The sequence below is a fragment of the Lemur catta genome, chromosome 1 (genome assembly GCF_020740605.2).
Source record: "Lemur catta isolate mLemCat1 chromosome 1, mLemCat1.pri, whole genome shotgun sequence".
Lineage (NCBI taxonomy): Eukaryota > Metazoa > Chordata > Mammalia > Primates > Lemuridae > Lemur > Lemur catta.
The window spans coordinates 211,516,048-211,529,969 of record NC_059128.1 but is presented as its reverse complement, the minus strand read 5'-3'; the positions used below and the strand labels follow the sequence as shown (position 1 = coordinate 211,529,969).

The 13,922-nt window shown below is 39.8% G+C and overlaps 1 protein-coding gene across 8 annotated transcripts in view; it reads right to left on the bottom strand.

The window, feature by feature from the left end:
- ST6GAL1 (ST6 beta-galactoside alpha-2,6-sialyltransferase 1) overlaps positions 1-13,922 on the bottom strand; it is a 127,731-nt gene that overhangs the window by 17,044 nt on the left and 96,765 nt on the right. For all 8 annotated transcript variants that reach the window (XM_045539886.1, XM_045539884.1, XM_045539888.1 and 5 more), the window contains one exon: positions 8,813-8,910. In XM_045539886.1, the coding sequence (XP_045395842.1) occupies positions 8,813-8,910 (98 nt within the window). The remainder of the gene's footprint in view (positions 1-8,812; positions 8,911-13,922) is intronic.

Genomic DNA, 13,922 nt, shown 5'->3' with positions numbered 1-13,922 from the left:
CTTTAGGCTTTTCTCCATATAAGATCATATCATCTGTGAACAGAGATAATTTTACTTCTTCCTTTTCAATTTAGATGACTTTTATTTCTTTTTCTTACCTAACTGCTCTGGCCAGGACTTCCAGCACTAAGTTAAGTAGAAACAGCAAAAGTGGGTATTCATACCTTTGTTCCTGATTTTAGAGGAAAGCTTTCAGTCTTTCATTATTGAGTATGTTTGCTGTGAGCTTTTCCCATGTGGCCTTTATTTTGTTAAGGTAGTTCCTGTCTATTCCTAGTTTGTTGAGTGTTTTTTAAATCATGATAAGGTATTAAATTTTGTTACATTTGGTGTGTTATATTGATTGACTTTTGTATATTTAATCATCATTGCATTCCAGAAATAAATCCTACTTGACCATGCTACATAATCCTTTTAATATTCTTCCAAATTCAATTTGCTAGTAAAATGTTGAAGATCAATGTTCATGAGAAATATTGGTCTATAGTTTTCTTTACTGTCTTTGCCTAGCTTTGGTATGGGAGTAATGATGTTCTTATCCAATGTGTTAGGGAGTGTTCCCTTCTCTTCAATTTCTTTGAAAAAGTTTGAGAAGGATTATTGTTAGCTCTTCTTTAAGTGTTTGATATAATGCACCAGCAAAACCATCAAGTCCAGGGCTTTTCTTTCCCTGAAGGTTTTTATTACTGATTCCATCTCCTTACTAGTTATAGGAATATTCAGATTTTTAATTTTTCCATGGTTTATTCCTGGTAGGTTTTGTGTTTGATGAATTTATCCATTTCATCTAGGTTTTCCAATTTGTTGTTATACAACTGCTCACAGCACTCTATAATAATCCTTTTTATTTCTGTAGAATCATAAGTAATGTCCTCACTTTCATTTCTGATTTTAGCTATTTGATTTTCTCTCCTTTTTTAGTCCATCTAGCTAAAGGTTTGTAAACTTTATCTTTTCTAAGAACTAATTTTTGTTTTCATTGATTTTTTTCTATTGTTTTTCTCTTCTCTATTTTATTTATTTCTACTCTATTCTTTATTATTTCCTTTCTTCTGCTAGCTTTGGGTTTGGTTTGTTCTTTTTCTTGTTCCTTAAGTTGTAAAGTACTTATATTCTTAATTTCAAATGTCTCTTGTTTTTAATGTAAACGTTTAGAGCTATAAATTTCCCCTTAGCACTGCTTTCACTGCGTCCCATAAATTTTGGTATGTTATGTTCTTTTTTTCATTCATCTTTTAGCATTTTCTAATTTTCCTTGAAATTTCTTCTTTGACCCATTTGTTGTATAACAATGTCATTTAGTTATCACAAATTTGTGAATTTTCCAGTTTTCCTTCTGTTATTGATTTCTAACTTTGTCCTGTTGTGGTCAGAGAAGATACTCTGAATGCAATCTATCTTTTTAAAACTACTGAGACTTAATTTGGGGCCTAACACATGGTCTACCTGGGAAAATGTCTCATATACATTCTTCTCTTCTCATTCTTGAGAAGAATGTATATTCTATTGTGGTTAGGTAATGTTCCATTTACATCTGTTAGATCTAGTTGATTTATTATGTTGTTCAAGTCGTCTATGTCCTTATTTTCCATCTGGTTGTTATATCTATTATTAAGAGTGGGGTACTGAAATATCCAACTATTACTGTAGGATTGTCCATTTCTCCCTTCTATTCTGTTAATTATTGCTGCAGATATTTTGATGGTCTGTTATTAGGTGCATAAATGTTTATAATTATATATTCATTCTGTCCTGAATCTTTTATAAATATATAATATCCTACTTTATTTTTTATAAACTTTTAAAATTTAAAGTCTATTTTGTCTGATATTAGTATAATCACTCCTAATTTCTTTTGGTTACTATTTTCATGGAATATTCTTTTTCATCCTTTCACTTTTAATTTATTTGTATCTGTGGATCTAAAGTGAGTCTCCAGGAAGGGAAAAACAAATACTGCATGTTCTCACTTATAAGTGGAAGATAAGCTATGCGTATGCATGGTCATGCAGAGTGTCATAATGGAAACTGGAGATTCAGAAGGGAAAGACTAGGAGTGGGGTAAGGGATGAAAAATTACCTATTGGGTACAATGCACATTATTCAGGTGATGGGTATACTAAAACCCCAGATTTCGCCACTACACCGTTCATCCATGTAACAAAAAACCATTAGGACCCCCTAAATCTACTGAAATAAATAAAATAAAAAAAAAATAAAGTGAGTCTCCTGTAGAAACCATAAACAGTTGTCACTTAACAATGGGAATGTATTCTGAGAAAGGCACTGTTAAGGCAATTGCATCATTAGGCAAACATCATAGAGTGTACTTACACAAACATAGATGATATAACGGACTAAACACCTAGGCCATATGGTATAGTCGAATAGTCTATTTCTCCTAGGCCACAAACCTGTACAGCGTGCTACTGTACTAAATACTATAGGCAATTGTAACAAAATGGTAAGTATTTGTGTATCTAAACATAGAAAAGGTAATGTGTTACACTATGACATTACAATGGCTATGATGTTACCAGGCAATACAAATTTTTCAGCTCCAATAAAATCTTATGGAACCGCCACTGTAGTACTATATGTGGCCCAACATTCACCAAAACATTGTTATGCAGTGCATTGCTGTACTCGGATTATGTTTTTTAATCCACTCTGTCAATCTCCCATCTTTTGATGGGAGAGTTTAATCCACTTACATTTAAAACGATTGTTGAAAACAAGGGCCTTACTTCTGTCATTTTGCTATTTGTTTTCTACATGCATTACAGAAAACATTTCTATTAATATAATGTTTCTAAACAATATAACATGTCTAAATGTCCCTCATTTACTGTATTACTGTCTTCTCTTATGTTTAGTTGACTTTTTGTAGTGAAACATTTAAAGTCTTTTCTCATTTCCTTTTGGTATATTTTATAGCTATTTTCTTTGTGGTTACCATGGGGATTACATTTACTGTTCTAAAGTTATAAGTCTAATTTGGATTTATACCAGCTTCAATAAGGAACAAAAACTCTGCATCTGCACCTCTAACAGCTCCCTCCCACTTTCAGTTGTGGATGTCACACAATTGCATCTTTATACATTGTGTGTTGAAAAGCATGAACTAAGAACTTTTTAACACATTAACTGCCATGTGAGTTATATTTAACTCACACTAGTTTTGAGCCCAGAAACTCATCTCTTTACCTTGGGAGCCGCATGAACTATTTTTCAAGTTGCATATAACTCACACACAGAAAACAATAAAAAACAGCAAATTTTTCATTAAATTAGAAAGGATCATTTGTTTTTGAAATTTTATTCTATTTTTGTAATAAAACACTGTGGCCCCAAGGAAAAAAAGTTTTTTTTCTAGTGTGGCAGTCAATGTGTTAAATGCATTAGTCTCTTAAATTATGTAGAAAACAAAATGTGGAGTTACAAAAGTTACAATAACACTAGCTTTTAGACCAATAGTTGTTTTTTTCAAACTGTATTAGTCCCTAAATCATGTAGAAAACAAAAAGTGTAGTTACACACCATTGTTACAATAATACTGACTTTTATAATTTCCCATGTATTTACCTTTACTGAGTGAGATCTTTATTTCTCCATGACTTTACTTACTGTTTGGTGTCCTATCACTTCAACATGTAGGACTACCTTTAGCATTTCTTGCAGGACAGTTCTAGCGTTAATGAACTCCCTCAGCTTTTATTTATCTGGAATGTCCTGATTTCTCTCTCACTTTTGAAGGACAGTTTTGCTGGATACAGGATTCTCAGTGGACAGTTTTATTTTTTTCCTTTTAGTGCTTCGAATATATCAGCCCATTGCCTTCTGGCCTTCAAAATTTCTGACGAGAAATATGTTAGTAATCTTATTAAGGATGCTTTGTGTTTGATAATTCACTTCTCGCTTGCTGCTTTCAAAATCTCTCTTTGGCTTTTGATAGTTTGATTATAACATGTCTCAGTGTGAGTATCTTTGAGTTCATCCTACTTAGATTTCGTTGAGCTTCTTGACTGGTGATATTCATGCCTTTTATCAAATTTGGAAAGTTCTTGGCCACTATTTCTTCAAATATTCTTTACATTTCCTTTTTTTCTCTTCTGAGACTTTCACACGTTGGTTCACTCAATGGTGTCCCACAGGTCTCTTAGGCTCTGTTGACTTTTGTTCAATATTTCTTTCTGCTCTCAGACCCTACAATGCCCATTGTCCTATCTTCAATTCACTGATTCTTTCTTCTACCCATTCAAATTTGCCTTTGAATACCTCTTGTGAATTTTTCATTTCAATTATTATATTTTACAACTCCAGAATTTCTTTTTGGTTTCTTTTTAGGTTTTGTTTCTTTTTATGGACATTTCTAATTGTATTCATATATCATTTTCTTTACTTTCTCCATTTCTTCTTTTTATTTTTTGAGCATCTTTAAGATAGCTGTTTTAAACTCTTTGTCTAATAGATCTGCCATCAGGTGGTTTTTTTTTTTTTTTTCATTCCAAAATATGTCTTGATAAGCTAAAACATCAGGTGTTTTTTTAGAGACTGTTTTTTTTTTTTTTTTGGTTTATTTTTTTGTTCTTTGAACAGGCCACACTTTCTTGTTTCCTTCTGTGCCTTGTGATTTTTCACTGAAAACTCAACATTTGAGTCTAATAACATGGTAACTCTGGAATCAGATTCTCCCCATTCTCCAGGGTTTGCTGGTTTTTGTTTGTTTGCTTGCTTGTTTTATTGTTGTTACAGGTTGTCTCTGTGCTGAGGATCAGCCTGAGGTCTTTTCAGGTCTTTTCTGAGTCTGGCCCTTCCCCTGGGCATGCCTAGTGACTTTCTAATCCCTCCCCCCCGCCATGTAGACAGTTGTTTTAAATATTCTAGTCTTCAATGTATGGCTCCCAAAAGGGTAAAAGAAAAAAATGAAGGATGGGAAGGAGATGCCCGGCCTTTAAGTTCCCTGAAAGTCGCATCAGCCAGAAGAGGAGGTGCTTGTAACAGCATGGGGAGGAAGTGCAGTAACAATGGCCACCCCTTCTTTGTCTGCATCTCTGTGACAAGAAGCAGCAATCAGGGATCAGAGCACAAATTCCCAATATTTGAAAGACAGGGTCCATATTGCCCACTCTGTCCCCCACAAGCTGTGTGCAGGCTGCTCCAGGAACATATGCACAGCTACCTATCCTGGGGCTGAGGGGTGGGGGCCAGGTGGCTGCTCCTGTGCTAACAGCTGAAAAGAACAAAAACTGGCCCTGGAATCCTCAACTCTTTCTAGATATTATCCTATCTCTCTCCTCCCCTTTAGTGCTAGACTTCTTGAAAAATCTACCCACATTTGCCTTCCCCATTTACTCTCCCACTCACTCCTTGATACACTCCCATCTGGCTTCTGGCTTCAACACTTTGCCCAGATACTTTTTGCTAAGGTCACCAGTGGCCTCCACTTTGCTAAAGAGAGCAGATACTTTTCAATCTTTACTGAATTGGCTCCTCAGAAGCATCCAACACCACTGACCACTGCCTCCTTCTCTCTCTGTTTTTGTTACCCAAAGCTCCTGGATAAGACTTCTGTCCTCTACCCACACTCTCTCTCTAGCGCTCTCATTCAGTCCCACTATTTCACTGCCACATAGATACAGACAATTCACAAATTCTCATCTCCAGCCCAGACCTTTCCATTAAACTCCAGTTCCATTTGTACAAATGCCTACTTGACATCTCTTCACAGATAGCTAAAGGGCAGCTCAGATTGACCATACCTAGCACGGTCTTTTTTCTCTCTACCTTCCCCTCAACTTCCAACTTAAAACATCTTGAAGTACAGTAGTCCCCCACTCATCCACAGGTGACTCGTCCCAAGACCCCCAGTGGATGCCTGAAACCACAGATAGTGCTGAACCCCATACATACTATGTTTTTTCTATACATACATACATACCTATAATAAAATTTAATTTTTAAATTAGGCAAGTGAGAGATTAATAACAACAATAATAAAATAAAACAATTATAACAATGTGCAGTAATAAATGTTCTGTGAATGTTCTCTCTCCCTCTCAAAATATTTTAATGTACTATACTCACCCTTCTTGTGATGAAGAAGGGATGGAGGGGGTTGCTGTGAGACTCATCACACTACTCAGAACAGCACACAATTTAAAATTATGAATTGTTTATTTCTGGAATTCTTCATTTAATATTTTCAGACTGCAATTGACCACACGTAACTGAAACCACAGGAAGTGGAACCATGGATAAGGGGAGACTACTGTACTTCCAATCCCAGGGAGTTCTAGCTGATCAGTTACACAAGCCAGCACTGAGCTGCACCTTTGGCCCCTTTCTCTTCACTTCTCACATCCAGTGCAACATTAAAGCCTGTTGACTGTACATCCCAAGTAGCCCTTAAGTTGATTCTTTTCTCACATACACCTTCACTCCTATTCTGGGGCACGCTACTAGCATTTCTAGCCCAGACTACGGCAAGATCCTCCTAACTATGTGTCTCCATCTACTGCAGCCCCTCTAAGCAGATGGAAGCTAGTGACGTTTACGAATGCAAATGTGGTCATGCTATAAAGAAGAAAGCTCCTTAGCACAGAACCACAACTTGCTTCCTTCTTCCTTTCAGCTTCATCTCTCATCACACAAGCACACGTGCACCCACCTCTCCCTAAGTCCTTCCACGCTCCAGCTCCCTCCACTCAGGACCCTACCTGTACTGTTGCCGCCTCCTGGAAAGCTCTTATCACACTTTCTCATTGTCTACTCCTACTCCTCCTACACAGCCAAGTATCACCTCCTTAGGAAAGCCTTCCTGACTTTTCTGAATAGCTCAAATCTCCCTTTTATGGGCTCTTCTAGCACCTTGACCCTCTCTTCTGTAGTTCTCTGTTGCAACTTTATATTCTCTGTATAACTATTTGATTGTATCATGAAAACCAGGCTGAATTTGTGTTGGTCTCCATGGCATCCTCCACTGCCAGCTTAATGTCTGTGCATATAAACAGTAAGAGCAGCTAACATTCGTGGAGACTTGTGCCAGGTACTGTTCTAAGTATTTTGCATACATTTTTCTCATTTATATCTCACAATAACCCTGTGAGGAAAATACTATTGTTCCCCCTTCTTTAGTGATAAGTAACTTGGGATGATCATTTAGCTGGTAAGAGACAGAGCTGGGTTTCAACCCCAGCAGGCCAACTGCAGAGTCTATGTACTGACTGCTACACTCTATTCAATAATGAACATATTTGTTGAATGAATTTATTAACTAAGGGTAAGTCTACATATCTCCTGGATGTTTAGGCAGCATCTTACGCAGAAGCAGAGATTAGTTGTTATTGCTCATTAAAGTGCTCTCCAGCCTCAGGATTTCTGTGACTGGGGCATGAGAAGGGAAAGGTACCAACTGGTCCTAACCCCTCTGTCTGAATTTTAGACTCACCAGAGTCTAAACAGTCAGGAAGGTCCAGCCTCATCCCCCTCTATAGGGCAATGTGAATCCCTCCACATCTCCACTCCCAACCTAGCCAGAGCTATTAGAGCACCCCCCTGATTTTCTGTGCATCTCTGTCCTGCCAGTGCCACTCTCTGGAATGCCTCCCTACTGCTGTTTCTCCAAATCCTGCCCCCCTTTCAAAGTCTAGCTCAAGTGCAACTTGCTCCAAACAGTCTCTTGCTGATTAATCCATTTCTTTCAACCCTCATCTTCTAGTACTAATAAAAGTAATATGAAAACACAAAATATAAGGTTAACCAACAGACAGACATTGGGAGCACCTAGAGGCTACTGGAGGATGCTCCCAGGATAGAAAGTGACTCTCTTAAAAAACAAACACAAAGGTACTAGATGAAGAATGGAAAACAAGATGGTGGCCACTTACAAAGAAGTTAAGTTCCTCAATCCCTCTCCCACTATAAAAAGATTCTTAAAGCTATGGGACTCAAATGGAAAGTAGGCTCTGTAGGAAGCAGCTTCTGCCCAGCTGGTGAAGTCCTGGAAGTCAGGAAATGAAGACGTGGAGCCCTGCCAGAGGAGAGGAGAGGTACACATCCTACTGGGACGGTGCTGACAGGGTGTTTCTGATCAGTTCCAGGGTACACCCCATGCCCAGGAGTCCTAGGGAAGTGTAGACACTAAACATTAACATAAAAACACCCAAGGCTCATATGTTTACTCAGAAAAAGGCAAACATTGGTGGTTGTGAGTGAGGTGAATAGGGCTGCAGCCCTATCATATAATTTTTGATATGTGTAACACAGTTTTTCCTGCTAATTAAATCTATTAACAGAACTCTGTGGCAAGACTATTTCTAAAGTTTCCGTTAGTATTGAGAAATAAGCATGTGCTACCTGGAAATATTTCAGGAAACTAATTACCTAGGGGAATTTATGAAGTAATACTTGAATTCTAGCATTGTACTACACATAATTATATGGTGGTGATATCTTATAATACTTGTATAGCATTTTAAAGTTCATAAAGCACTCCCACATGTGTCATTTCATTTACTTTTCATAATACTCCTCACTGTCCCCTGAATGTTCTCAACTTTGTTGTCCTTTACACAACTCTCCAGATATGACGTGGCAGATATAGAGACAATAGGACTCTGCTTTCCTGGGCCACCTCCAGGTTGGGTCATGGAATCACCATCTTCTTCTCCAATGTGGAATCTGACACTTAGGAAGGTCAAGGGACTTAATAAGCTGGCAGCTGTGATGTGCTCCTCGTAGATACATTCTGCTTTACAGCCTACACCAGGGTCCTTCTCTTACTCCACATCTGCACAGAAAAAAATTTTACCTGAGAGTTCATCAGGCGAATGGTAGTTTTCGTGCCCACATCTTGTTGGAAGTTGGCTGTGGGTGCCCCGTTAAACCTCAGGACTGCATCATGATCATCTATAAACCACAAAGAAACAGAAAAGAGGTGGTGAGCACTGGCAACATGCAGAAACAGAGAAGGGCTGGAGGAAGAGAAGGCAGGAGGAAGGGGTGGGGCAAGGGGATCATGCTTCCCAAGTTTTACCCCATCCTGATACACAGAGGGAAACTGTGACATTTGTATGGTGCTCAGGCAAAGCTCATAGGCAGAAATGACCACCTGTCTGCTAGCTGCTGTATAGGCTAAAGGGGTCCACACTGTGGAATTCCTGAAACCCATTCAATGACACACCAGTGTGCCTAGGCACAGACGAAAAGTGAGCAGGGCCAGTGTGCCACTTACAGTAGGATCACTACTCCAATTATTAAGGCAGCAAACTGAATATTCTCGTGGAACCCTGTAGATCATATTTCTATAATCTAGTGAAGACATTACCACATGCTCAGTCTATTCTACAAGTACAAAGTAGCCCACTGCACTGAGAAGCATGCAGCACTCAGCAAATGGAAGGGAGCCACCATGACGTTCAAGACAGCCCCTGAGTGTTCCATTTAGGAATCTGAAATCCAGGAAAGGGCTGAAAACCTGGTGTGGCAGAAATGGAACAAGAGGGCTAAACTTAACTCCACGTGTTTTTTTTTTTTTAAGTAAGGACATTGACAGAAACAATATACTAAATCCAGTCAAGATCAAACAGACTATGTCAAACAAACCTAATTATTTCCTTGCCTCTAGATCTTTGTCCTTGCAGCTGTTTAGGCAGAGTTTGGAAGACTTGGAGAAGTTTCTCTACCCAGCATTCACCAATCTGATGGGGGAGAGAACTGATGACTTTTAAGAACTATCTCAACTCGATGATCCTATGAGACCTCATCCCAACCTTACTTAATCAAGCAAGTCTGGCGTTCAACACTGAAATCTGCACCAGATTTGGGGGTCAGCCACCCTCTGTTGTTCTATTTCCTTCCATGTGGATTTGTTTGGGGTCATTCTTTATCCAAACAAACAGGGTTGGGGGGAAGGGAGGATATTTGGCTCAATACAAAATGATCTAGAAAGATGATGTCTACAGAATTAAGGAATGAAGCCTTCTTCTTTATTTTAATTCCAATATATGTACTAATAACCCTCAGAAATCTGGCCACCTCATTCATAAAAATGATATAACCCTATCCTCAGTCCTAGGGCAAAATTTCATCAAAATAATTTGAAAATTACACGAGACATGCACAGTACAAACTTTTATCATTCACAGGGCAGTCACACTGAACTGCACATAGGGCAGGTGGCACACCTTTACACAACTCAGAATTGCATCAAGTTTTATCAGAATCAGTCACAGGTTTCAAAGGTAATCAGTAGTGATCACATGAGAAATGCAGATTCACCAGAAACTTCATGTAGTCAGTTCTCCCATTTCACAGATGAGTAAGTTACTAGGGAGAATTTCAGTAGAAAAAAGTAACTGAGAGTTTCATAAAAGGACTCTTTGCAAAGTTGTGGGTAGAGTTTAAGGAAATGAACATGAATAGGCTAATACCCAGGGTTGTCTACTGCAGGAGACACTACCGGCCCCAGGCCGACCACAGCACAAGAAGCAGGGAGCCTGAGCTGAGCAGGGCCACCGGTCAGGAGAAGTGGCCTTTAGGAGAAGGCTAACTGTCCAGCTGCCAAGAAGGGGGCTGAGGGAGTCAATACCCCAACCTCTCTCTCCTCCTTCCCTGGATCTTGTAGGCCTCAGGGGGAAAAGGAGAGAGACCAGGACCAAGAGACTAAAAGGGCTGCCTGATAGGAGCTGAGACCTTCAGTCCAAGGCAAGACACAGTCCCCTCTGCAAGGGGACACCCAGGAGAACAGGTGCCCTGGTCCCGCTCCCCTCCTCAGTTTTGTCCAGTGCTTGTCACAGTCCCAAATAGAGGCCCCAGGGTAAGGTACACCAGTTGACACAGTCCAAAATTTCAACTGCTCAGGGAACGAAGACGGGTAGAAAAGGGTGGAGGGTGAATTTGAAGGGGCAAAGGGAGAACATCCAGCAGAGAAGGCTTAGGATAGGTCCTTGATGTTGACATGAGAAAAGAGAGTTGTTTTTGCCATTTGACAAACACTGATTAAGGACCTACTTTATGCCAAGCACAGTTCTGGGTGCTGGAAACAATGGTTATGAGCAAAACAGACCAGGTCCTTGCCCTCAGGGATCTTACATTCTCCTGCACAGAGACAGACAATTAATAAGCACAGCAATCTACATCCTAGCACTTTGGGAGGCCAGGGAAGGAGGATCCCTTGAAGTCAAGAATTCAAAGCCAGCCTGAGCAAGAGCGAGAACCTATCTCCACAAGAAACAGAAAAATTAGCCAGGCATGGTGGTGCGCATCTGTAGTCCCAGCTACTCAGAGGCTGAGGCAGAAGGATCATTTGATCACAGGAGTTTAAGGCTGCAGTGAGCTATGATGACACCATTGCAGTCCAGCCTGGGGGACAGAATGACACTTTGTCTCAAAAAAAAAAAAAAGAGAGGGAGGTAATTGCAGATTGTGACTAATACTATGACACAAACTGAATTGTATGACAGAGATACTGAGGAAATCTCCTTTCGATAGAGTGATGATTAAAGGAATGCCTGGAGCTGAGACCTAAAGGATGGCCAGCCATGGGAGGGGTCCAGGGAAGGACACAGCAAGTGTCAAGATCCCAACGAGGGTAAGGACTTGGCTGGAGCAAGTGAGGGGAAGAAAAATCAAAGATGCTGTTAAAGAGGTTAGCAGGAGCCAGACTGTGCAGCAGGGCTACGGGGACGAAGTTTGGATTTGATTCTAAGAAAAAAAAAAAAAAAACAATCAAAGAAGAAAACTTTTTTGAGGCAACGGTTATCCTAACTACCCTGATTTGATCATTACTCATTGTACACATGTATCAAAATATCACAGGTACCACATAAATATCTACAACTATTATGTATCAATTTTTAAAAAAGAGGAAACCTTTAAAGCAGGCCAATGACTTGGGCTCACAAGAAAGGGGATAGGATTCTGTTTGTCAAACCACCCCTTGCTAGCTGAAGGTGGAAGAACTTTCAAACTACAATAGGCCTCTAGGAAATCAACAAGAGAAATCCACAACTACTGAGATCACATCAAACAAGATTGGCAAGGGGGATGGCTGCGGAAAATAGGGGCCACCACCTCTCTCTTAGAATTAGAGCTCAGAAAAAGATGCAAATTAGAAAAGGAAGAAATAAATGCATCACTATATACACCTGATACAATTACATGCCTAGAAGATTCAGTGGAATCAGCTCGTTAGTAAATTCATAAATACATCAAAATCCACTGCCTCCAGGTATAGTATCTCTAAATAGGTAGAAATTACAATGAAAGAAATTTTATTGCAATTTATCACCAAATATATTTATATTTTCAAGTTAGTTTGTTGAGTCATATAATCATTTATGGAAGACTAATTCTGATGGGGAAAACAGATATACTATAGATCACGGTTAGAAAACTATGGCCTGCAGGCCAAATCTAGTGCACCCTTGCTTTTGTAAATAAAGTTTTATTGGAACATAGGCCCATTCATTTACTACCATCTGTGGTTGCTTCTGTAAATACAACAGCAGAGTTGAGTAGTTGTGACAGACACTATATGGCTCTCAAAGCCTAAAATATTTACTATCCAGCCTTTTACAAGAAAAGTTTGCTGACCCCTGATATAACTGATCATGTTCTTCAAGCTACTCAATCCAAGGGAGTCTTCTCAGTCCTCCTTCTGCCCAAGAATGTGTCACACCTCTGTAGACTCTGATGTCAACAGCTACCATTCCCCAAACTCCATCCCCCTTTACCTTTTATCATTTGGTACATACCTGGTTCTCCTCCAGCCCCTCTGGGGCCCTTCTGGATTTTTCTGCTTGTCCCTGTTCTTTCCTTGTCCTTTAAATGTAAATCTTTTTTAGGTTTTCTAATCAGACCTCTTCCCTGGAGTACAATCATCATCTCACCTTGATACAAAGGATTCCTAAATCTGATCTCCAGACTTGACACTTTTCCAGAATCAAATACCTAACTAGGTATCTACACAGGGAAATCCATAAACACTTCAGACTCCATACATCCAAAATGGAATCTGCCCTCCTGCAGAGGCATGCTCCCCTGTGATGCAACATAGCCTGGCCCCAGGCCAGAAACCCTGGCTCCTGCCTCTCACTCAAGGTCATTTCAGGTTAGACACTAAGTTCTTGTCTCTTTTACATCATGAAGTCTCTCAGATAAGGCCCTTTCTCTCCACTGCCACTCCCACTGGCCTGGCACTTCTGACCTGGATGTGGCAATAGTCCCTAATAATGGAGAGATCATACAGTAGTCCCCATAGAGAAGGAAACTCACAGAGAAATGAGAAATCTCTCCAAAACATACACGATCCCATGGCTCCTTTGCTCTGAAACCTTCTAGGGCTCTCTGTGGCTTAAAGAATGAAACCCAAAGTCCTTATTGTGACTGTTAACATTCTCTAACAGCTGACCAGTGGCTGCCTTTCTGGACTCATCCCTCGCTGCTCTTCACACACTGGGTCCCAACCCACACCCCAGCCAAGCAGGGTTACTGTGATGCCCACGCATGCTCTGCGCTTTTCCCCATGCAGCCTTTGCTTCTTGCCTTTGCCTCTACTCGGAACGCTCTTCTCTTTTCCCCTAGGAGAACAAGTAGACAAGAATATCAAGGGATTTTTTTTTTAACAAGGGATAAATCGTACTAAATTTTAATATGAAGCTACTGTCATTATGAGGCACAGGAGCAGGGGAGTCAGGTATAAGGGTCTTTGAATTAAACTCCAGGCTGCTGTTAACCAGTTAGCTTATCAGCAGAATGAGAACAATCTTACCTCCCTTGCAGGACTACTGGGAGGATTAAAAAAAGCAAGGCATGTTAGGCACACAGTAGGTGCACAATAAGCATTACTTAACAAATCTAAGATACTTCACATGCCTAAGTAAACTATAATTGAAAGTTACTGAGCCCACCATTGGCTG